This window comes from Dendropsophus ebraccatus, chromosome 2 (genome assembly GCF_027789765.1).
Source record: "Dendropsophus ebraccatus isolate aDenEbr1 chromosome 2, aDenEbr1.pat, whole genome shotgun sequence".
NCBI lineage: Eukaryota > Metazoa > Chordata > Amphibia > Anura > Hylidae > Dendropsophus > Dendropsophus ebraccatus.
Window position 1 is genome coordinate 71,655,587 of NC_091455.1, and position 26,183 is coordinate 71,681,769.

The window sequence follows — 26,183 nt, forward strand, 5'->3', positions numbered from 1 at the left end:
TCAGACCCAGACCGATCAAAACTTTTGACATGTCTCTATGATATGTCAATTTTTTTTTTTGTAATGACAGTGACACTTTAAAACCCTTAGCAGATAGATGTGGAGAGGGGGAGGCAGATCTGACCCATATGTTCTGGCTATGTTCTAAGATTAAAGAATACTGGATAGGAGTAATGGAAGTTCTGGATAATAAAGGTATCTGTAAAGGGCAACTCACATTAGAGGTGGCAGTTTTGGGGGAAAAACCGGAATTACAGTTAGAGGGAAATCTTTTGGTTAAAGTATTGTTCTTGGCAAGATTGGTAATCTTGAGAAACTGGATAGGGAAGACGGGACCTTCAATAGAGGAGTGGATAAGTCAAGTGAATGTGATCAAAAGGTATGATTGGTGGGAGGCTAGGGGTATTAGGAGTAGAGAGGATAAGTGTAAGCGGTTGTGGAGGAAGTGGTGAATTTTTATTTTTTTTTTTCCTCTTCCTTTGTCTCTCTCGTTCTGTGGCTGGTAGGGGGGGGGGTTATGGGGGAGGGGAGGGTTTGTTTCTATGATATTACAATTATTTCTGATTGATGTATTGGGGTAAATAAGATTTGTATATGTGCGATTGTCCTGATTTTGGGACGAGAGCTAAGGTGGTTTGTATTGTGAATTCTATTTATGTTAAATAAACTTTATAAAAATTAAAAAAAAAAAAAAAAAAAAAAAAAAAAACCCTTAGCAGTCAAGTGCCATGCCTTTATAATAAGTAAACTCTGTATTACGTTGTGATCTTTCAGTCTGCTGCATAGTTTAAACTAGGAGGTAAAGAGAGTCATTCAGTGTTGTTCCAAAAATATTATAGTATTAAATAATAAATCTATAGTCCTAAATTATAAATCTCTCTTGTAATATTCTGGAAAGGCAGGAAATCTATGTGAACATTGCTCATATACCTGAGTAGTATGCCAAAATAGTTCATCGCAGAGTCCAGAAACACCAAAACAGAAGCATTCTGTACATCCTTCTGGGTTGTTTTCCTGTAAGTTGTAGTAGCCAGCTTTGCACTGATCACAATTTTCCCCTTCCACATGTTCCTGCAATATAGGAGCAGACAATGATTCATATGCATACTACTGCTCATCCTCATCATGAGAATTACACATTGCATCGCCATTTAAGAAATTATCTGAACAAAGTACAAAAGACAGCCAAAGAGATTTCCAAGAATTCAATCCAAAGCTAAATAAGCAGAATTGTAGAAAGAAGCTGCTTATGACATTGAGTGCATAGTTTATACTCACCTTACATATACACTGTTCTGCACAAGGATCATCATTCACACTTCCTACTAGACTGCAGTTGCAACGCACGCAGTTTGGGTATCCCTTGTATCCAAATTGGCATTGGTCACATTTTGTGCCTGTGTAACCCACTTTGCACTGACACTGTCCTGGAAGAACACCTTTTTGAAAACAAAAAATAAAAACATTATATTATTATACCACCACTGTATCACAATACTATCATTAACTATAGAGCAGACTGAGCTCCATGGCCATGTTCCCTGCACGTGGCTCCCCCAGTTGTTACCAGCTGCAGGTAATACTATATACTAGATGCCCCAGAGATTCAATACTATTACATTAAATGCAGATCACATTGAGATAAAAAAAAAAAAAACATATCATTTGGTCATTTATTTAACTCTCTTTCATTTTTAGGCTATGTTCCCAATATGGGAACGTGCCATCATTTAACGGCAAAAAATGCGTTTATTGATAATACAGGCCGAAAGAATGATCATGATCATTAACTGCAACCCTCATTATGAATAGAATTTTATGCTAAAATTCCATAGTGGGATACATAGACTTGCTCTATTAAAGTCAATGGGCAGCTGTGCATACACCGTTACGGCCTTCTAAATAATGAACATGCCTATTTTAGCCTATATTTCCACAGCATTTTATTTTGGCTATTTGACAGCCATCTTTTAGAAAAGCCGTCACTTTGAGCCGAAATAACGATTGTCCTAAAACATCGCCATCAAGTGTTGTGTGGACATATACGTCCTGTCTTGCAAATTTTTTCGTCTGTTCACACATTGTTTCATTTTCCCTCAAAATGATGTCCGTATATTGCTTCTGTTTTACTATGTGTGAATAATGCCTTAATATTCAGCTTGTGGCCCACATCCATTGCATCTAAAAATTGCCTCTATAATGTAGCCACCAGTTCTGTGAATACAGTCAACTTGTGTGTAGTTGATATGGCAAATGGTAGTCATTGAAATATGTTAAAGAGCAAAAGTTTGCAGCATAAAACCCAGTTCATACTGAGCAAAAACGGTGGAATTCTCCGGTGGACAGTACAGAATCCTGCCGTGCTCAGTGTCCTGCAGTGAGTGAATGGTGGGCGTGCGCCTCTGCTCCCGCCACTCCTTGCTCAAAGAATTGACATGTCAATTTTTTGAGCGGAAAGGGGAGGAAGTGGACGCGCACGTGCCCTCCGCCGTGGAATTCCGCCGTTTTTGCTCAGTGTGAATGGGACCTAAGGATATATGGAAGGTTGAGCAGATACTGAAATCCCATACCTGGTTTGGCATGATTATCATCAACTACACAAACAGGACTAACAGACCCAAAGGGATCACATTCACACGGTTGGCATGGGTCATCTGTGTATGGGGACACCTGTAGATGGAATACAACATATTAGTGATTAATATTCAAATAATAGTACAGTACAGTTAGTATTATTATTATTATTATTATTATTATTATTATTTCATAGCTGGGCATAGAAAGAGACCAGTCCATCAGGAAAGAGAGAAGCTGTCCTATGAACACTTCTACCAGAGACTACAGAGGAAGGATTTATTAATATTAGTATTTAAAAAAAATAGTAGTCTTAATGCAAAAATGTGCCAGATCTGGGTACGTCATATTCATTAAAGTGTCTCTGTCACTCTTAAAAAAAACTTTTGACATGTCACACATTAGACAGAGCTGGGAGAAGTATACGGCTGGGAGCTTCTCTCTTCGTCTTGCAGTCTTTTCCCTTTTGCTACAAGGGGCAGTGTCCATTGTAAGACTAAAGAGACAATGTCCTTCAGCATGCTGGAGACCACAATGAGCTGGGGAGAACAGCGCTCAGCCATCTGCTTCTCCTAATTCAATATAGTGTTTGATGGGGTTCTGAAAACCCAGACAACAACTGATTGAAACTTCTAACATGTCTGTGCGAAATGTCAATAAATTATAAAATGACAAAGACACTTTAAGATACACAGCACACTTTTCTTGTCATGTTGGAAAAAGTTACCATAAAACTACTATATGACCGGCACACACACACCTCAATAATTTACAATAATTTACCCCCAATGTTTTCTCTGAAACACTGCAGCAGAGCTAATCTAACTTCATTGTCATCAGGGAGCCTGTTGCTATTTCATGCATGCAGCTCATGGTCAGGACATTAGGAATCTGCTGACAGCTTCCCTTTAAAGGTCAGTACACTGCTGCCATAAAAGCATGCACACAGCCGTCAGCAAGAATCAGTATGTCCCCTTATGCAATGCTTGGTTATTGTAAGGCTTTGTCTGGTTAATAAACCTCCAGTATTTTTAAGCACCTTATTGGGAATTTCTAGGCTAGTAGTTGCAGGTTCCAAGTTCAGAGTAACTCTCCTAAGTTAAAGTCACTTCTTAAAGTGACACTGTCACCCCTTTTTGCATTATGACTTCTCTTCAAAGGTGTAAAGGGTAAATTTAGCAGTTTTCATACAGTACCTTATCATATGTCATAGTGCTTGTTCCAGTAAAAAGTGATCTTTTATCATCTGTGAATTGTGCTACCTGAAAAAGGGTTTTTCGACCAAAGTGCCACTTACCCCCGCCCACAATGGCATCATAGACCCCGCTCCTCTGTGATGCCATAGCATCTAGGCCCCACCCCTCAATGCCCATTGGAATGGGCTGGCCTAAAGGTCTAGGCCCCACCCCATCTAGGTCAACCCATACCAATGGCCTATGGTGGCTATGTTGGCTGGGCTAAGTGGTGCTGCGGACATGAAGCCCCACCCAGGTAACACAATCTGCAGATGATAAAAGATCACTTTTTACTGGAACAAGCACTCTGATATATGATATACGGCAAAATTTACCCTTTACACCTGTGTAGAGAAGCAATTATAAAAAGGCTAAAAGGGGATGACAGCGTCACTTAAAAAAAGTGTCCAGAGTGCCAACAATGAAGAAACCCTAAAACATTTTCCACCAAATTCCCCCCCCCCCCCAATAAAAGGTGTAACACTGTTACAACTATTTATACAGCAGGTGAACAGGTATACCCTAAGAAGGAGCCGCTGGTGTCCATGCAGTGGTCATACCTTGTGTGGCCTGTAGTAGCCTTCAATACAAGTCTCGCAATTAATTCCTGCTGTAAACTGAGTACAATTTAAACAGACTCCTCCTCCGATATACTGGTCCTGAGTGTTTAAGCTCATATTCCGATCAGCCACAGTCTGGTCATAGTAACAATCCTCTGCTTTATTATGGCAGTTACACTCTGTACAAAAGAAGAAAATGTAAGTACTGTAAGTATAGGTCTTATTCAATGTATATCTGACAAACCTAATCCTAAAAAAGATCAAAGTCTGTGACTGCAGAAGAAGAGAAATTCTACTTACTCTCACATTTATTGCCAATGGAAATGGTGCCAGGTCGCCATGGATTCTGGTGGTAACCAGGACAACACTCATTACAACTCTCTCCGCAAGTGTTACGTTCACATTGACACTGGAGTTTCTGCATGAAAAAAAAAAGGAATTAAAAATGAAGCCGCTTTTATATTCTGACCCACATTCCATGAACGTAGAAGGAAATCTAGTTTTTGTTTGTTAATTCTATTGAGATTGAAATAACTTTCTCATGTCTTCAGAGAAGGAATGTAATAATGTGACCAGGCGTGACAAGTAGTGTCATTTCAGATAAATAGAGAAAAATAGACAGATAGATAGATAGATAGATAGATAGATAGATAGATCTTCATGAGCTGGATAAATAATGTGAAAAAAAAGAAAGAAATAGATTCTGCTAATTTGTTTAAAAGATCAAAATTGATCTCCTGGGACTAATCTGCTAACAGCAATAACACATATAGCAACACACACGGAAAAAAAATATTACGTTTTTTTTTCTTTTAATGAGCATATTCATTATTTGGACGATGATTGTTCGTTATGGTGTGTGCACTGCTGCCCAACTTCCCTTTGACCTCAATGGAGCGCATTGAGGCTATGTTCACACACTTTTTGATGCAAAAATACATCCATATTTTGATAATTACAGCAGCAAATAATATTCACACCCAGTATTTTTACCACCAAATTACAGCTGTATTTTTTTACTTAAAATTACGACTTTACTCTGCCTTCGTTTTACTGTGTGTGATGACAGCCTGAGGCTATGAGTCTCAGAGAGCTCATCCCAGCCAGTACTGCAGTACCGGCCTGATGATCTTTAGCACCGCTAATTTCTGATGCGGTCGCATCCGTACGCGCCCACATCAGAACTCCCCACAGCCGCCCACTCCATTGTGTGAACTGACAGGGTTTTCTGCAGTCGCTATTTAATGAATAGCGGCCACAAAAAACTGACATGTCAGTTTTCTATGGCGCCGCTAGGGATCCCGGCCGGAGTGTATGCTATGTGTTAACACTCTGGCCGGGATTCCCTCAGCCTGCTGCACTACGTAAATACAGCAGAAATCACGGCCGTTGTAACAACGGCCATGATTTCTGCGGAACTTACATAGTGTGAACATAGCCTAAAACTGCATGGTTCTGAGACACAGTATCTGCTATACCATGAGGTTAATGTCAATGTGAACATGCCCTAGAGTCTACCAAAAAAAAAAGCAATATTTCAATATTTCAAGTCTTAGGCTATGTTGACACGTCATTTTTTTATTTTTTTTTATTTTTGCCGTTTTATATCCATCTTTTTGTACAGTCATCGTTTTGTGACAAACAGCTGTAATTTGGATACTACAGTCATATTTTCGCTTCAAAATGGCGACCATCCAACAAGGTGGCCAAAATACAGACAAAAAAGACATTGTGTGAACAAACTGTCTCTTGCTTGACCTCTAAACTTTTGCAAGACTGTTGTCACCATATTTAAGAATGCAACTTTATTTTTTAAGAATGATCTAAATTTACAAAGCTTAATGTAGGTAGCACTTTTTGATATCTCTCATCCAAGCTACTTACACTGATGCAGCTAAGTAAATACAGCCACATCTTCAGCAGAAGTTTCCGAGATCTTTAATCTTATGACGGAAATCTTTTAATACTGGAGGGTCAACTGTTAAGCTATCCCTTCACATTAATAAATTAATGAAATAATATCACATTTCTTATCTAGCTTACCTTGGTTACTTCATCCCAGGGACAGCTACGAGCATGCCCATAACAAATGCACATTCCTCCGACTGAAATGTCTTTGATAGAATAGTAGTACTAAAAGGTAACACAGAGAAAAAAATTATAACAACAATAAAAAAAAATAAGAAAAGATAAAGAAAAGCACTGGTACTATAAGTGCAGCAAAAGTTGGAAAATATTTGACTGTAAAAAGTACTTAATACCATGTGTACAATATGTTATTTACAACATTATACTTTCTTTTCTTGAATCAATACCAAGTAACGTGCTTACTCTTCGGGTTACTATAGGATCCACATCTTTCAAATTCCAATGGCTGAGGGTCATAAGATCAGCATTTAGGGTTCTAATACGTTGAAGCTGAAGGCGGATATATCTTGCAGAAGTGAAATCCAACAAAGTTGGAGAAGGATCATCGGAACTTGGTCTTCCGTTAATCAATGAAGTGTGGATCTGTTGATGGAGGAATTAGTGTTATGGTCATAGTAAAGTGACTATATTTGAAAAAAGATCTGCTTTTTATACAGGAACAGTACTATCCATGAGATCTATTGGACACTGCAGCTTGAAGCTAGAAGACCAGGTGTAGAAAGCCAATGCCCTATCCAAGTGTGCTATAATACCAAACATAGTAGTTTTAGAGGGGGAAAAAACAGACCCTTTAAATGGGCAATGTCACTTAAAAAAACAACTTTGAACATGTTGTAGAGACATTCTATGAGTTTTGATGGGTTGGGGGTCTGGTTGCGCAAAGTTTGAACACAGCTTAACTAATCTTATACTTCCGACTTACAAATTCAAAGTCTTTGCCAATTCTTGATAAAAGAACTATTGTGAGTGCATCCATGCTATTTAGCAGATGCCAAACATTCCCATTTTAAAAGGATATACATATATTAACACCTAAGCACGACCTCTAGGAGTATCACCTTAACTGTTTTCCTGCATTCCCTTTAAAGTGAAACTGAGTATAATATTTTGAATAGAAATCCACAGATGTAGTCAATCTTATAATCAATGAGTGAAATCACATCATAGGAAGGCTATATAAAGCTAAGGAGAGCTACATCCAATACATTTCCTCTGCATAGTCTGTTGCAGGAAAAAAAAATTAGTCCTAGGCTTGGTTGACAAATTTGGTCTGTATTTGGAGACAAAACCAAGAGTAGAACCAACACAGAGAAAAACTGTAATGGAAAAATTTGCACATGTTTCTGTGGCTTGTATCCACTCATATTATTGCCTAAATATTGACCAAAGTGAGTTCAAAATGAAAGCCAAAAAAATGTCCAAAATACCATGTGTGGAACCAAGCCAAAACCAGCAGCCATTGACATGAATGGTCTTTTATATGGTAAGAAGGTTCGCCTCCACTAAAGCAGAGTTGCACTAATAAATCATCTTTCACGGTTCTGTTCTACTTCATGTTCTGTCTCATAGAGGAGAACCCTAGGTAAGGGACACCTTTTTTAACATCCAAATGCCCTAGTTGAGCATATAGATAGGGATTGCCTTTAAGGGATTGTACACATGACAAAGCCGAGTGCATGGACCCCATACAGCAGCATATACAGTGGCTCAAAATCCCAGCTATGGACCACTAGACACTATACTTAACTCTATGTGCCTTAGCGGCCATTAAGGGCCCTCCTTGTCTTTCAATCACCTTGCAGAGTGCACTGATAGGACAGAGAGCCATGACTAGTAACAGCCCAGATGACTGGTTCACGGCTCTCCCCCTGCCCGCATGTGGTATTAAAATGCATTTTACCGCACATGAAGCCCACGGAACCTGGATCCCCTGAACCCACCGGCAAGCTGGCTGTCAGGTGTGTGCGGACATCCTGGGAGCCCAATCAGCACAAACCAATCAGCACTGATTAGTGCTGATTAGTTCCCTTTAAAGTTATCTTTAAAGTAAATTTTTAGCAATTTACCAAATTTTAGAATTAAACATTAAACAACACCGTGAAAACACTATCTAAAACCCACCTCTCCATGCTCCAGGGGAACAAGTTTTGAGTAATATGATGTGCAGATTACTTCATCGTCTCTCTTGTATGTTGGTGGCCCAAGTCTTGGCGTCACATTATATCGAGTCAGACATTCTGTATCACTAATTGCATAGTATTGCCAGGGCATAAACTGAACTCCGTCTATGGAGCGCTCTAAAATCCAGTTCCCAGGCCTTGGAGAATTTGCAGCTTTGATGATTACATATGCAACTTGAAATACCTAAAGAATACATATTTACTTTATTAAACACATACCAGTAACATTGCAATATACATTTGAAGTTAAAATTCTCAACAAGGCACTAATGAACAAACACTGTACAACCTGCAAGTATATAGAGTTTTTATCTCTCTCAATGCCAATGTCATTGAGAACTACATATCTACAGCATAAAGAAGAACAAGGAGTCCTAGAAATGATAATATGGTCACCTGATCCTAAAATCATCCATGGAATTACATTGGATTGGATTACATGAAGAGGAAGAAGGATTCAAGCAGCCTACATGGACTAAAGATCTGCGGTTAGTTCTCAAAGATATTTGGAACAACCTCCCTGCCAACAGTGAACCTAGAAGAACTGATGTTAGTTGGAAAGCAATGGAGGGTCACATCAAATACGGATTTAATATATATTATTTTCTGTTTATTTACTTTGCATTTCATTAATTGATACAAAAAAACTATTATCACTTCTATTTTTGATATATGTACTGCATATACAGAATTTATGTACCAGATTCCTATAAGACCTCTGAAGGTGGGAATAGTATGGGACTTCTGACCAATTTACAGCTATACATAACGTCATTCAACCACATTATGACTAGTGTGGAAATTTACACCAGTATATGTTGTGAAGAGATGAGCAAACCTCTAGCATGCTCGAGTCCATCCGAACCCGAGCGTTCAGCATTTGATTAGTGGTGGCTGCTGAAGTTGGATAAAGCCCTAAGGCTATGTGGAAAACATGGATATAGTCATTGACTGTATCCATGTTTTCCAGACAACCTTAGAGCTTTATCCAACTTCAGCAGCCACCACTAATCAAATGCTGAACGCTCAGGTTCGGATGATCTATGCTAAAACATTTACCTGAACGCAAGCAATGAGGAAACTTCTGGTTAAAACTAAGGTTAAAATGAAACCAATCTATGAAACATGTCCACAAATGTATAAGCAAAGCCCCAAGAAATTATCAGAATGTAGGAGTTTGTACAAGACTAAAGAATAAAAATGTCTACATGAGTGGTCTATTTGATCCAGCCTGTCATAAATTAAATAGCATCAATAACTCTAGGCCTGGGTAACACTATTAGTGACATACTGACACAATTCACAGCTCCTCATGTATTATATGTATTATAATAACAGTCCTCATATAGTTAATACATCAGGAAATTCTGATTTTATTTTTAATTCACAATCACAGGTTTTACGCTCAGTTTGCAATTCTTTGGGGTAGTCTATTATCTGTGCATAGGTCAAGTTGTATGAGTGCTTTGGATACTAAGCAAATCATTTGGAGAACCCATTGATACTTCATTTTCTAGATCCAGATGCTGACTTCCATCTCTCTTTGGTTGGCTGAACAAAAAAGCAGTTTTCATTATGTGGTTTTATTTAATGGCTGTGGAGTTATCGGTGTAGACAATACTAAAGCTGATACAGCTAACTGTAAATCCACTCTCTAAGAGGTTTGATGCAGTACAAATAGCATCCCATTATACTGGCTGATGTACCACACGAAGCATGATTTGTGCATGCATATTCATATTTCACACTCTTTTAGCTAACAAAGGACTCTTCTTCACACAATTACCTTCAGGTCAATGTACACTATGGGCCATTGTACCTAAAGGCATTATCTCATTATGAAACGTTAACACCTATTCATAGAGTAGGTGATAATTAGCTCATAGACAGGAGTACAACAGATGGGAACCGATCTGATCAGTCAGCTACAGGCTATGTTCAGATCATACTACATTTTTGGGTTTGAGTAATCAAATCTACACTTGAGAAAAATTACACGATTGTAGTCATTACAGAACTATGCTTGGAAAATTAAAGATAGTGGGGTCTATGTCTGTCCGTGCACATGTACACTGACATCCCATTTTGATACTTGGCTGATATAAAGCTATCAAGAATGACCCAATCGTCATGTGAACCCAGCCTCGGATGGATTGAAGGAACTGGTCTAGTGAACATAATGGATCACAATCACTGGTGACGTTAGAGAGTTGTTTAGAACTATCTGGGAGAGCAAGTAATGTAATTCTTCCCTAATGGACCTATTACAATTGTAATCCGTTATAACAATTGAAAATGAGCGATTATCTGTCTATGTAATAACACCCAACTAGTGATGAGTGAATAGTGAGATATTCGAATATTCGATATTCGTACGAATATCCCACGAATATTCGAATATTCGATCGAATATTCGATCCCATTAAAGTCTATGGGAACAAGTATTCGATTAGTGAAAGACATCTATTTGACCATTTGGAGGGTGAAACCGGAAGCTGGGGGACTTGAACGCTTATCGATTATTTATTGAATATTCACGGGATATTTGTACGAATATCGAATATTCAAATATCTCACTATTCAATCATATATCTATTCGATCGAACAGTATTCGCTCATCACTACACCCAACGATCAAACCACAAATGAAAATTATTGTTGGTAGTTCGCTGATCATTCACATATCTGTTCGTGCAATAAGTCGTTCACGGATAAAACATAATGTGTGGGTTGTCCTGAGGAACGATTAGCGACAATATAACAACGTAAAAACAATCATTCATAACAGTAATCAGTGAATGTAATAACCTCAGAATAGTTTTCACAAGCGATCGATCATTATAGAGAATCTTTAAACGATAATCGCTATGTGTAATATGGCCTTTAAATCTATGCATGCAGGGTGCATGCAATGTATCTAGCTGATGTGTATGAAACTAACACATCACATTACATAACCACACATCTCTACTGAACAAAAAATGGTGATCAGATGTCAGTAGCTGTATTTCTATACATAGAGAACTCAACAGGAGATAAGGAAGAACCTGCTGTACACTATAGATCTAGTAAGGCAGGTAGAACACTAGGTATAAAAATGACAATAACACAGACGTCTTGGACCAGATGCGATAGCACTAGGGTCAGCAGTGATTCGGACTGTTAATTGTAGGCTTTTAAGTATACATAAAAGAGAAATTCATAGGTTTGGCCCAGATGTTTGAACATATTATATATGATATCATTAGAAAGGTATCCAATAGCCTCTAGAGGGTACAGTACTTTGAAGTCTATTGGTACCAGCTGCACCTTGATAAAGCAGCTGTACTGATCTAATGTCCATTAGTACCATCTGTAGCCATGACGTGGCACTAGATTTGGAGGTCCATTGGTCCCAGCTGTGCTTCTTATTCTAATAAAATGTTTGTTTGGATCAGGTGCATCATATGATGTGTATAAGACCTATAAGTTGCCTCAAGATTTTGGATTTTGTGGTCTTAAAAGGATCAGAAAATGAAAAGATTCCTTCATATAACATATACATTTGTCCGTGACAACCATCTCGGACCAAGGTATATTTGTGAATGTGAATGCATGATTGTTCCAATAAAACATCACTGACAGCCAATGCTGCTGTATTCTGCCTAATGCAATGTGTTCTTCCGCCCAGTAATAATGTGCATTCATCCTGACCGTCCAGGACATGCAGATCTCAATTGAGAATACAGAGCAAAGAGAATAAAGGCCCAGAAAGTAACCGTGGACACTGCACAAACAGTCATGTGACTGAGGAGATGTGAGTCTAAAGGAATGTCTGTGAAAGCGCATAATGGAATACTGGGCTGTCTGTAGTAAAAATGTCTCATTTCAATGTAATGGATGAGCCATGTGCTTGCTAATTTTCTCAGAACAAAGCTTTGAAATCCTCCGCGTTTCAACCCCTTAGTCCCGTGTCATAAGCATTCTGAAATGAGTCATGCTTGAGCTGAGAAGCATAAGCATTCTTTATACTGAAAACATAAAAAAAACGCAAGTTGTGTAAACTAAATCCTGTGAAATGTGTGTACAAGCAAATGCCAAATTGTTCTACATCCTGCAGTGAAAGTATAAGGAACCACCAAGAAGTCCACCGTGGCAATTTCATTTCCCATGTAGAAAAACAATATGGAAATTCACCTCTTACATTTCCTGGTTATTCTGAAGAATACTTTATGGGAAGACAAGAAATAATGACAAGAACGACGTCTGCAAAGGACAATGGTCATCTGTAAATTATCCTCATACAAGACTTTGAAATATATATAACAATTATATTTAAAAAATATATATATATATATATATTAAGATTACAAGATTGTTTATTGTTAACCTGAAATCGTTTAACATATTACACAGAACGATAGTCGTTAGTTACAATTGTTACTATGATCCTTACTGTGATCATTACTATGATCGTTCACTTCATCTGATCCCAGCAAAACAATGAACAATGTGCAATTACACTGAACGATTAGTGAAAAAATGTGGAACTTGAGCGAACGAATGTTTAATCACAGCGAACGAATAGTGATAATTTTAGGTCCAGATCTAAATCAACGATCAACGACACACAAACGTTTTTTCAATCATTGCCTGCAATTGCACAGAATCATTATTATTTAAATTTGAACGATATAACGATTTTTTGCACGATAGTCCACCCATGTAATAGGGCCCTTAAAATACTCCTTATCTACTGGTATGTGTTACTATAGAACCAGCAGTTAGTAGCAAATACAGATATACTACTGTGCAAATTTTTTAGGCAGGCATGGAAAAAATGCTGCCAAGTATAGTTGCTTTCACAGATAGAATTGTTAATAATTTATTTTTATCAATTAAAAAAATGTAAAGTTAATGAGCAAAGAGAAATCTAAAATCAATAATTTATGTGATTTTCGTTATCTCAAAACAACGGCCTTTATTTATATAACGGCCGTTATTTGTTATTACAGAGTGTGAAGTTGCGCAATGGACTTGCAGTCCTCCCAGCATCGTGTAAAGTAAAGATTTAAACACTTTCAACTTTTCTGGTATCATATTAATACATGATGGCTTCGAGTCCACAGCTTCACACTCTGTCATGTTTTTTTTATTGCAGAAATCAGTAGTATAAGCGATTTTAAGAAACGCTGTAATAGGTTTTATCACAAAACCAAAAAAAAAAAAAAAAACGAATGCAAGACCAATATATATAAATTTACTTTATTGTTTAGATATCAAAGAATGAAAGATATTAAAAAAGATACATCACAAGGGGGCTAGAGCTGATACAAATCCCCATACAAACGGTGGATTAACTAGGTTCTTACACATAGAATGTCACATCACAGAACAAATGACAGTAGAAAATGATGAACCTATATATACTGGGCACTGGGCTGGTAGTACATGCAATAGATAAATAAATAAATATAGCTCACAGTGAGTATACAAAAATGAATGCCATCCTCCTATAATAAAACATTACCCATACGTGTCCTTAGTACATGAATCCACCTCACCGTACACCCGACGCGTGTTTCGCGTGTTGCTTGACCCTCGATAAAGCAACACGCGAAACGCGCGTCGGGTGTACGGTGAGGTGGATTCATGTACTAAGGACACGTATGGGTAATGTTTTATTATAGGAGGATGGCATTCATTTTTGTATACTCACTGTGAGCTATATTTATTTATTTATCTATTGCATGTACTACCAGCCCAGTGCCCAGTATATATAGGTTCATCATTTTCTACTGTCATTTGTTCTGTGATGTGACATTCTATGTGTAAGAACCTAGTTAATCCACCGTTTGTATGGGGATTTGTATCAGCTCTAGCCCCCTTGTGATGTATCTTTTTTAATATCTTTCATTCTTTGATATCTAAACAATAAAGTAAATTTATATATATTGGTCTTGCATTCGTTTTTTGTTTTTTTTTTGGTTTTGTGTTGGACAGTGTTGGGTGCGCATAGACCGCACTATTTGAGCCTTATGTAGGATTACTAATAGGTTTTATCAGCCAAAAAAGCCTCCTTCTGTACTCAAGAAGCAATCTCCCAACCTCCCCCCCTGACTTCTTATCTGTGCATTATCAGGCAAACATGTCTTCTTACAGAGAAGCCAGTGAAGACGGGCTCTGCTCTCTCCATTGTAAGCCTATGAAGGGGGGAGGGGCCGAGGGAGATGAGGGAGCAGGAAGAGGTGACATGAAGGTTAGCTGTTTGCAGATTGTCTGGGCACCTAAAAGGTGTCATAAAGGTCAGTGCTTATCTATGAACTTACTGAGAGAAGATTGCAGGGTGTTGTGCTTTGCAAGACTGCTCCGTGCTCAGTCACTCCTAACAGCCCCTCCCCTCTCCATAGCCAGATAATGGACACAGAAATCCTGCTTCATCTGATGTGAGGGGGGAGGCTGGGAGATTGCTTTTTCAGTCCAGAAGGAAACTCTTTTAGTACATAAAACCTATTACAGAGTTTCTTAAAATCACTTGTACTGTTGATATTTAATGTTTTCAGAAAAATTACCCTGAAATGACAGTTACGCTTTAAGTATAAGGCCTAAAAGCCCTATTACACCAACAGATCTGATGACAGATTATCTGCCAAAGATTTGAAGCCAAACCCAGGAACAGACTATAAACAGAGAACAGGTCATAAAGGAAAGACTGGACTTCTCCTCTTTTAAAATCCACTCCTGGGTTTGGCTTCAAATCTTTGGCAGATAATCTGTCGTCAGATCTGTTGGTGTAATAGGGCCTCTAGGCTTATTCGGCTTATTAGGCTTAGACTTTGTCTATTTTTGCCCGTTTTATGGCCGTCTTTCAGGACAGCCATTATTTTATGGTCAAGCAAGACCCAATATTATCAAACAATGGCCATTATTTGATCTCAAAATGACAGCAGTCATAAAAAAACAGCCTGAAAACAGCTAAAAAAAAAGAGATAGTGGGAACATAACCATAAGGGGGTAGTCTCATCTCAACCTACATAGTTAAATATCAAGTTAAATATTCTTGCAAATACATTCCTTTAGTAAACTTGCCTCCTTCTCCCAATAAGCTGCTCTTTCCCTCTCACTGTCTAGGTTACTGACCACAACTCTGCTCTAAAAACAGTGGTCTGGCTGGTGTACAGTACATCCAGCCATAATGTAGATGTATAGTATAGTGTATATACTCAGGGCCGTAGGGAGGGGGGCAGCTGCCCCGGGCGCAGAGACCAGGCGGGGGCACCATCAAAGGGAGTAGAGAGAGAAGGATCACAGTGGATGAGGTAGCCTGGAAGCTCCTGCCCTCTGGAGACAGGAGACAATTTTAACTTGATCAAAAGAGGTATTTCCCATACTGTACTGTCTACAGGCTGAAAAAAATCGGAAATCGCATCGTTTTTACTGAGATTTTGTGCAAATCAGGGCTAAACAGCAGCCAGGAGACAGTACAGAAAAGTTACTGTAGACGGTGAAGGTCCTTGACATGTGACTATAATGTTTTTGCTTTGACTGTCCATGTATGATGGGGAGTTGTAGTTTTGCAACAGCAGGGGAGCCAAGGTTCCCTACGCCAATCTATAAAGCACCTGTATCTGTATATACAGCGACCATGATACAAGAGTCATTTTTCTAAATTATTTCTATTTTGAATTTGGTGACGGAAAACCTTACTGGAGGTGTTATTGCTGCTGTTGTCTCTGCTGCTGAGTGGAGTTGATCGAACCTCGGTAAATCCTAGGTTCCATCAAACTCGAACATTCACGAACCTGCTGCATTAGATTGCTGATGCCTTCCTGGTCCGTGGGGAAGGAGGAGAGTGCCCGAGTACCTAGGTAATAGGCTGAATCCTGGAATTCCAGGCGGTACCCGGGCAGTCTCCTTCTTCTCTACAGACCGGTAAGGCATCAACAATCAAATGCGGCAGGTTCGTGAATGTTCGAGTTCGATCGAACCTAGGATTTCCTGAGGTTCGATCAACTCTACTGCTCAGCGTACCTGTGCATTAGGAGACAGCCCCATAGAATCACATTACACTGTGTGTCACACTGGAGATAGATCAGGAAGCTTTGCCTCCTAATTCACAGGTACAGACAACAGGGAGCGGAGACAACGGCGCCTCCTCAGGTACAGACAGCAGGGAGCAGAGACAACAGCTCCTCCTCAGGTACAGACAGCAGGGAGCGGAGACAATGGCACCTCCTCAGGTACAGACAGCAGGGAGCGGAGACAACAGCGCCTCTGTTAAGGTACTAAGGGACCAAGTTTTAAATGGGAAAAATGGAAGTACTTTAAAAAATGCTGATTGAGCCCAGAGCTGCCTGATAATAATTCTTCATAAAAACATTCAAGGTAAACAATAAATATGACATTATGTATCCCATATTGTGAACACCACACTAGTGCTGCCAGTAGATGAGCGAATCGCTCATCTGAACAAACGCTTATCTAAACTTCATTTAATATATATATATATATATATATATATATATATATATATATATATATATGTTATATACCAGTAGTAAAGCGACGACATGGGCCCCCCTGTGCTTACTGCGCACACAAGGGGGGGGGGGGGCAAAATGAATCTTTGTCCCTGGTGCAGGAGAGCCTAGCTACACCTCTGTATATACTGTATAGTATACATAAATATGTATACCATAGCTATAAATACATCAGCCAGACCACTATTTTAGAGCAGAGTGGTGGTCTACAACCTAGCCAACAGGCTGACAACAATAGGAAAGAAATAGCAGCATATCTTGAGAGGGATGAAAATTTGCTAAATGAATCTATTTTCAGAAATATTTAACTTGATGAGTCCTACAAGCATAACTATATTACTTGAGATAGGAAAACCCCTTTAAATGGATTATCCTAAATAGTAAGAAGATAGTAAGAAGAAAATTAGAGTTGGAAAACCTCTTAGATTCTTCTAGGTACACACGCACAGAGATGCACAGAACTCTGCAGGGAGGCATGTGGCTTCTTGATGCGAACAGTAGTTACCCAGTCTAGCAGATGACTTCCCATACTTAAGTTTCTTTACTGCAGGTCAAAGACAATATTTGTGTTAGCAAATTGACCCTTTGGGATTAAAATGTAAATGTGTAGAGGTCAGTCAAATATTAACTAAACTTTAAATTAGCAAGAGTAATTGATGCCCATGTGGATAAATAATTCACTACACTATTACTGCACTCGATAAATAATTAAAAACATGGTTAACATTAAGAAAAAAAACACGTTGGTATGTAACTGCGACATGAATTATTTATAAGGAAGGGTGCATTGGAATTTGTACATGACTTGTCTTGGAGACAAATGTGTCTAACATACACTTTATGTTTTATTTAAACTCTTAGGCGACCCTAGACGTACCCGTACGTCCAGGGCTGCCCACAGTTGTTCAGAGCGGGGCCGCGCGGCGGCCGCGCTCTGAACCACCACGGTTTCGGGTGCTGCATGTAGCCCTGGACCATGGCTATTAGCGGGCACAGTTCCATCGCCGTGCCCACTAATTAGATAATTGGATGCATCTGTTAAAGATGACAGCTGCATCCGATTACCTGATGCAGCCGTTCCCTGGTGTCTAGTGGCGGAGATTAAACCCCCCCCCCCCCGGGACATTGTCCCGGAGGAGCGATCTCTGTGTCTTTACCCGGCCGGGGTCTGCGCCATAATTGCGCTGATCCCGGCTCGGCATTCGGTTGCTTCCGGCTGCAGCAGCAGGAAGCAATCAAGTGCCTATCTCATCGATCTATGCTGTATTACTATGCAGCATAGATCGCAATGAGAGATCAGTGTACTTATACTAGAAGTCCCCCAGGGGGGCTTCTAGTATAAGTGTAAAAGTAAAAAAAAAGTGTCATTAATAATAAAAAGTCCCCTCCCCTAATAAAAGTGTGAATCACCCCCCTTTTCCCATGTTATAAATAAAAATAAATAAATAAACATGTTTGATATCGCCGCGTTCGTAATCGCCCAAACTATTAATCACATTCCTGATCTCGCACGGCAAACGGCGTAAGCGCAAAAAAATCCCAAAGTGCTAGCCATCACATAATATAAAAGTTATACATGTTACATGTTGTTGTAATCGTAACGACTTGTGGAACATATGTAACAAGTCTGTTTTACCCCAGGGTGAATGGCGTAAAAAAATACCTTCCAAATAAAAGAAATTCATTGGGGTTTTTTTCAATTTCACTACACATTGAATTTGTTTCTGATTTCGCAGTGTACTTTATGAAAAAATTCAGCCAGTCATTGCAAAGTACAATTAGTGACGCAAAAAAATATGGGTTTCTAGGTGAAAAAAATACAAGTGCTATGGCCTTTTAAGCACAAGGAGGAAAAAACGAAAACATAGAAATTTAAATTGGCCCGGTCCTCTAAGGGTTAAACACGATTCTAAATTTTAAAAAAATGTTGTAGTTTAAACCAACACTTGCAATGCAAACTGTCTGCAAGCTTGTCCTCAGACAGATACCGAACAGTTTAGCAGATTTTTTTAAGGAAATGGGTCATCACAAAATGACCTATTATTTAACCCCTTAGCGACCCATGACGTATCTGATACGTCATGGTGCCGCTCGGAGTGTTCAGAGCGGGGTCCCGCCGGGACCCCGCTCTGAACGGCGCTGATCCCGGCTGACATGTGCAGCCGGGCAGTGCCTCTATTAGCCGGCGCGGGTCCCGTTGCCGCGCCGGCTAATTAAGCCTCTAAGTGCAGCTGTCAAACCTGACAGCTGCACTTAGAGGCTTCAGACCTCACTTCCCTGGTGTCTAGTGGGACGGATCTCCCCCCCGCGATGCGATCGCGGGGGGGAGATCCGTTCTTCTGCCCGTGCCGGGCCTCAGCGTCGGAATGACGCTGATCCCGGCTAGGCAATAGATTGCTATGGCCTGCAGCAGGCCATAGTAATCTGTGACCGATCTAATCGATCTTTGCTGTGTATATACACAGCATTGATCTCTATGAGAGATCAGTGCTATGTATATACAAGCCCCCCAGAGGGGCTTCTAGTTACAGTAAAAAAAAAAAAGTAAAAAAGTGTTTTTATTAATAAAAAATCCCCTCCCCTAATAAAAGTCCAAATCACCCCCCTTTTCCCATTTTATAAATATAAATAAATAAATAAATAAACATATTTAGTATCGCCGCGCGCGTAATCGCCCGAACTATTAATTAATCACATTCCTGATCTCGCACGGTAAACGGCGTCAGCGCAAAAAAATTCCAAAGTGCAAAATTGCGCATTTTTGGTCGCATCAAATCCAGAAAAAATGTAATAAAAAACGATCAAAAAGTCGTATATGCGCAATCAAGGTACCGATAGAAAGAACACATCATGGCGCAAAAACTGACACCTCACACAGCCCCATAGACCAAAGGATAAAAGCGCAATAAGCCTGGGAATGGAGCGATTTTAAGGAACGTATATTTGTTAACAATGGTTTGAATTTTTTACAGGCCATCCGATACAATATAAGTTATACATGTTATATATCATAGTAATCGTAACGACTTGAGGAACATGCATAACAAGTCAGTTTTACCATAGGACGGACGGCGTAAATGCAAAACTCCCCGAAATCAAAACAAATTCGTTTTTTTTTTTTCAATTTGACAGCGCAAATGATTTTTTTCCGGTTTCGCAGCATATGTTATGGAAAAATAATGCCTGTCATTGCAAAGTACAATTGGTTTCGCAAAAAATAAGCGCTCATATACGTCTCTAGGTGAAAAAATGCAAGCGCTATGGACTTTTAAACTTAAAATGGAATAAGCAAAAGCGCAAAAACGAAAATAGGCTTTGACCTTAAGGGGTTAAGGGGTTAAAGAACAGTAGACAGGAAGGCTGCATGCACCTTTATTATGACGGGGCACTGCAGTGTTATTGAGTAACTTTAAATGTTGTTAATATGTAAATGATATGCAGTCCTTTAGGCCTCAATGCACCAATCCATTTGCCTGCCTGCTCCTGCAGAAAGCCTACTGATGAATATTCAGCCAGTGCTCTGTAGTGAATAACACTAGAGTGCCATCACTGCAGAAGGCCAGCTGAATAATTGTGAGCAGGTGTTCTACAGGAGCGGCCAGTTGGCAGGTGGATAATCCTCATTTACATATGGACAAAAGTTAAAGTTACTCAATGAGGGTATGTGCACACTACAGAATCCTGGCGGATCACCTGCCGCAGATTCCGAAGGTACAAGCGGTTTGGGTGGGTCAGATTGTGGGTACAGAGTCGCTTTAATCAATATTCTTGTGACAAAATGGTGGACATTTGTATTCATCATAGAGTATGAAATATTCATTGTGCAGTAATATCTAATGAACTATAAGACTAGCATCGACGCCCGTTAAAACAAAAAGATAGCACTCTATGTCTATAACTATATAATCCTGGAATTCCGGGATACAGCCTATTACCTAGGCTAAATCCTGGAATTCCAGACGGTCCCCGGGATGTCTCCTCCTTCGGCACGGACCGTGAAGACACCAGCAATCTATTACGGAAGGTCCGGCTAGGTTTGAGTTCGATCGAACCTAGCTTTTTCAGATGTTCGATTATCTCTATTTATAACCATAACCTAAAAGTAATTTACCTACAATAGTTAGGAATGGAATGGAATTTTCCAGCATGGTGTGCTGGCAGCTGAAAGAGATCTTACACTATACATCAGCAATGTTGGAACCTTTTAAGGGGGAAAAATTAGCCTGTAATTATAAGAGATCAAAGCTCCTTGAGGATACTCAATAACTACCTGTCTTTAAGATGTCCAGAAGGTATGTTATGTCTTCAGAAAATGCCGTTGTGTCATAGCATCACTCTAAAAGCTTTGCCCCTCACATTCCTGATTCTGTTTATTGACTACAATCCGATTGTCTATTCCATGATAGTAGCCTATGTTTCCAGACAAAAACATCGGTGAAAGATAAATATGTTGTAGGATAAACAGAAAATGTTTCTTCAGTGATACTATCAGTTTGATATAGTGAAGCTTACAAGCTGTCCCTACTGAAACGGGAAGATAAAGAGATCTCCTAATGTGGTTTGCATCTGAAATGTTAAGTACTGTAGGAACAGACCAAAATTATTGCTCTCGCTGGAATCATTTATCTTGGGATGCCAAAGAGAATTATTATATTCTACTTCTTCATTAATGGATATTTAGTGGCTATATTTTAATCCTTTTGAGCAAAGTTAGTTGCATGGCCTAGAAAGTTAAGGCCCTATTCCACTTATATTAAAAAAAAAAAGTTTTAATTTAAAAAAAAAATAAAAGTTATATAAGTTACATATCAAGTTGTAAACAACTTGAAGAACATATATAACAAGTCAGTTTTACCCCGGGGCGAGCGGCGTAAACACACAACCTCCCCAAATTAAATGCCTTTTTTTTTTTTCAATTTCATCACACATTTAATTTTTTTCTGGTTTTACAGCATATTTTATGCAAACATTCAGCCTGTCATTGCAAAGTACAATTAGTGGTGCAAAAAATAAGGGCTCATGTGGGTCTCTAGGTGAAAACATGCATCTGCTATGGCCTTTTAAGCACAAGGAGGAAAAAACGAAAGCGCAGAAATGGAAATTGGTCCGGTCCTTAAGGGGTAATGGACCTTCATGAACTGCTGGGAGTTGTAGTTCTCACAATAAAATACATACTTCTGTATTTTGTAGGGAGAACTACAACTCCCAGCAGTTCCTGAAGGTCTATAGCTGTCAGGGCAAACTGGGATTTGTGGTTCCCCATCTATGGGGTTATGTGTTACATAGTTCTGGAGAATTCATTTTACATGAATAAAAAAATGTAACACACAACCCCATAGATTGTGAACTACAACTCCTAGCATGCCCTGGCAGCTATATACCTTCAGTAACTGATGGAAGTTATAGTTCTCCCTAAAAAATACTTTTTTTTTGGGGGGGGGGGGAGAACTACAACTTCCAGCTGTTCCTGAAGGTCTATAGCTGTCACTGTCAGGACATGCTGGGAGGTGTAGTTCATAACATTATAATCTTATTTTTTTAATCCTAGGGTCCCAGCTTCCACATTTATATTAGAAGCTTTCACGCTTACATTATAGTACTTTTCATTTTATACTTTTACTACCTGCTGCCAGGGCCGATTCTAGGTTTTATGCTGCCTGAGGTGAAAATTGAAACAGCGCTTCCTCCTCCCACAAACATAACTATATACCAGCAGTGGACATATTGCATACATGACTATATACCAACAGTACATGTAATGAATATAGAACTATATAACACAAGAGCATACAATGCACATATGTTAGTGCCCGTCTTAGTGGTGGTGACATATGGGGACCCCAGTTGTAGAGTCCCCCTAATAGTAAAGGCCTCAGACCGCTTAATACTGCCAGCTTCAGACACCCAATAATACTGTTAGCCTTTGAGGGTGGGTTCACATGTACCGAATCTGCAGCAGAGCAAAATCCGCTGCGGATGCGATTCCTGTCATTTTCAGAGATTACCTGCTCCATGCTGCAGCTGCACCTGAGGCTCCTGGAGGTCCCTCTCAGCCAATCAGTGACTGCGGTAGGGCTGTGCACTGATTGGCTGAGCGGGACCTACGGAGACCGGGAGCCTCAGGTGCAGCTGCAGCATGGAGCAGGTAATGTATGCTCTGGCCGATGGGGGGGTTAAGGGGTCCGGATGACAATCCCGCTGCGAGTATGTAATCTCTGAAAATAACAGGGATCGCATCTGCAGCGGATTTTGCTGCAAACTCACAGTGTGAGATCTGCTGCTGATACAGTACATGTGAACCCACCCTGAGACCCCTTAAAGGGAACCTGTCACCGCGGACGCGGGCACAGAGCCCACCCGACCCCCCGGTGCAGCCCCCGGATACTTACCCTTTCCAGCGAGTCCCGCTCCTGGAGCCGGTCCCGGGACGAAGATATAAGCGCCTGAAGCCATGTGCGCGCACTGCAGAGATGAGTCCGCTGCCCATAGAGAAAGACGGCTCCATTCATTGTCTATGGGCATCGGACTCATCACTGCAGCGTGCGCACGGCTTCAGGCGCTGATATCGTCGTCCTGGGACCGGCTCCTGGAGCAGGATTCGCCGGAAAGGGTAAGTGTCCAGGGGGTCGGGTAGGCTCTGTGCCTGTGTTCCCAGTGCCAGCCTCAGAGACCCCTTAATAATGCCAGCCTCAGAGACCCCTTAATAGTGCCAGCCTCAGAGACCCCTAATAGTGCCAGCCTCAGAGACTCCTTAATAGTGCCAGCCTCAGAGAGCAGCTGTGTAGTTGTAGTTCACACTTACTAATATGGCTCCCAGTCTCACATATACTGCTCCCTATATACAGGTACTACCCTCCCCCATATACATGTATCCCACCCTTTCCTTATCTTCACACTGTCTGCTGCCTGCCAGATATGCTGCTATATAGGGGGCCATAGCTGATTCAACTGTTCAGAGCATACCTCCCAACTGTCCTGGATCCGGCAGGACAGTCCCGATTTTGGGGTCATGTCCCGTCGTCCCAGTACAGCTTCCATGTGTCCCGCTGCCGCGCACCTCTCCAGAGTCGGTCCCGCCGCACTGCTGATGGGCTGCTCTGCCCCTTTAAACCAGCGTGTCTCACTGGTGTGGGTAGCTCCTCCTCCACCACAGCCGCGGGCTTTTGACAGAAGTCACATGGAGGCCCCTCATATACTCTAGACTAGAGCCAGGTAATGTCCCCTTCCTATGTGAGCTGGGGAAGAGAGATCGGGTGACAGGACAAGCTGTAATGATTGCCTATTGAGTCCTGGTAACCGCTATCAGGGCCGCAGGGAAGAAGCACAGTTAACAGCTCAGCAGCCTGACCTGTGATCAATGAGCCGGGCTGCATGTTGTAAGCATAGCAGCAGAGCACCGAGCACACTACGAGCAGCCAAGGGACCAGGGCAGGAGGGAGGGCTGATCCCAGCAGAGCAGGGAACACATGGGGAGCAGTCCGAGGCTGGGGATGGGGGAGGGGGATGCCTGTGCTTATCCTCTGCACAGTAAGGGCCCTTGCACACTGAGCAATTCTCGAGGAATTGTAGCTGAAAGATTTCTGCTTGAAATTCCTCGCCTATTCTGCTCTGGCGGAATTTAAGCGGAATTCAAGCGGAATCCGCGCGGAAATCAAGCGGAATTACCAGCAGAATTCAAACCTCATTGACTTCTATAGGATTCCTCTAGCGGAATCCGCCCAAAGAATTGACATGTACATTCTTTGGGCGGAATGCGGATTCTGCGCAGAATCCGCATGGAATTCCGGACGGAAATTTACTCTGTGTGCACGGGCAGTCGGAAATCCCATTGTTCTCTATGGAAGGAGCAATGTTGCATTTACATGGGCGGAATTCCACGCGGATTCCGCCCGCTTTTTATGGCGGAATTCGGGCGGAATTCCGCGAAAATTGCTCAGTGTGCACGCACCCTAACAGGAGGTAAGAGGAGCTGGGGAGGGGGCTGTGCATGGTTACGGCACTGTCACAATACCACCTGTATGTGGTCAGGAAGACTGCTCATAGGCTGACCTGTAAGGAGGGAGGCAGAACAGTCCCGGCAAGCCCTACCCCCTGCTCTGGCTGCTAGTGGGAATTTAACTGTATCACTACCAGAGTGCACAGGGCTTAAGGAGAGAGGGGCTGTACAGCAGATAGAGATCACCCAGCTTTCCAGCATCTTGTAGGCAGTATAATGGAGGTCACCCAGCTTTCCCAGCATCCTGTATAGTAGGCAGTATAATGGAGATCACCCAGCTTTCCCAGCATCCTGTATAGTAGGCAGTATAATGGCAGTCACCCAGCTTTCCCAGCATCCTGTATAGTAGGCAGTATAATGGAGGTCATCAGGCTTTCCCAGCATCTTGTATAGTAGGCAGTATAATGGAGGTCACCCGGCTTTCCAGCATCTTGTATAGTAGGCAGTATAATGGCGGTCACCCGGCTTTCCAGCATCTTGTATAGTACGCAGTACAATGGCGGTCACCCAGCTTTCCCAGCATCCTGAATAGTAGTCAATATACTTGTATAGTAGTATAATGGTAATAGGTGATGTGGATATGAGGGTGTGGCTATGGGGACGTGGTTATGGGGAGGGTGTGGATATAGGGGAGTGGCGCATTGCCGTGACTGTCCCTCTTTCCTCCCAGCAAAAGTTGGAGGCCATAGAGGGATCATACAGGGTCTTTATCTACCTGCAAGGACCTAAGGTGACCTGCCCCCTCCTCATGATGTCATCAGGTCCTTGCAGGTACATAAATACCGTGTATGATCCCTCTATGGCCTCTGAGCAGGGGAATCAGCTATGGCACCTTATATGCATTATTGCAGGCTGCTAAATTTGCAGAGGATGTAGCTGGGCACGGACGGGGCCGGCTCCTCTGGCATTTGCCAGACTTGCCCTATGGCCAGTCCTGCTGTGTGTGTGGGTAAATGTTTTCCCCTCTGTTGAGCGGCAAAGTTTTTACATCAGTAGCCGCTGGACTCGCCGCTCAACAGAGGGGAAAGCATTTACCCACATGCTGCAAAATAGTGAAGGAAGCTACTACCCAGCGGCACATGCTCCCGACCTTCTATGGCCGTAGATGCCGAGATTCTGCTGAACAAACCTGCCACAGGACTGGTGAGAGGTGGACTTCCACCAATCTTTCTTATCACTTACTATCTCAA

General features: G+C 41.0%; 1 protein-coding gene across 2 annotated transcripts in view; it reads right to left on the minus strand.

Annotated features, from left to right (window-relative positions):
- The window catches only part of LAMA1 (laminin subunit alpha 1), a 145,549-nt gene that overhangs the window by 89,304 nt on the left and 30,062 nt on the right, over positions 1 to 26,183 (minus strand). For both annotated transcript variants that reach the window (XM_069957754.1, XM_069957753.1), the window contains exons 4-11: positions 8,420 to 8,662; positions 6,701 to 6,880; positions 6,413 to 6,502; positions 4,670 to 4,787; positions 4,370 to 4,548; positions 2,571 to 2,670; positions 1,279 to 1,439; positions 931 to 1,071 (exon numbers count right to left, since the gene is read on the minus strand). In XM_069957754.1, coding sequence (XP_069813855.1) covers positions 931 to 1,071; positions 1,279 to 1,439; positions 2,571 to 2,670; positions 4,370 to 4,548; positions 4,670 to 4,787; positions 6,413 to 6,502; positions 6,701 to 6,880; positions 8,420 to 8,662 — 1,212 coding nt within the window. The remainder of the gene's footprint in view (positions 1 to 930; positions 1,072 to 1,278; positions 1,440 to 2,570; positions 2,671 to 4,369; positions 4,549 to 4,669; positions 4,788 to 6,412; positions 6,503 to 6,700; positions 6,881 to 8,419; positions 8,663 to 26,183) is intronic.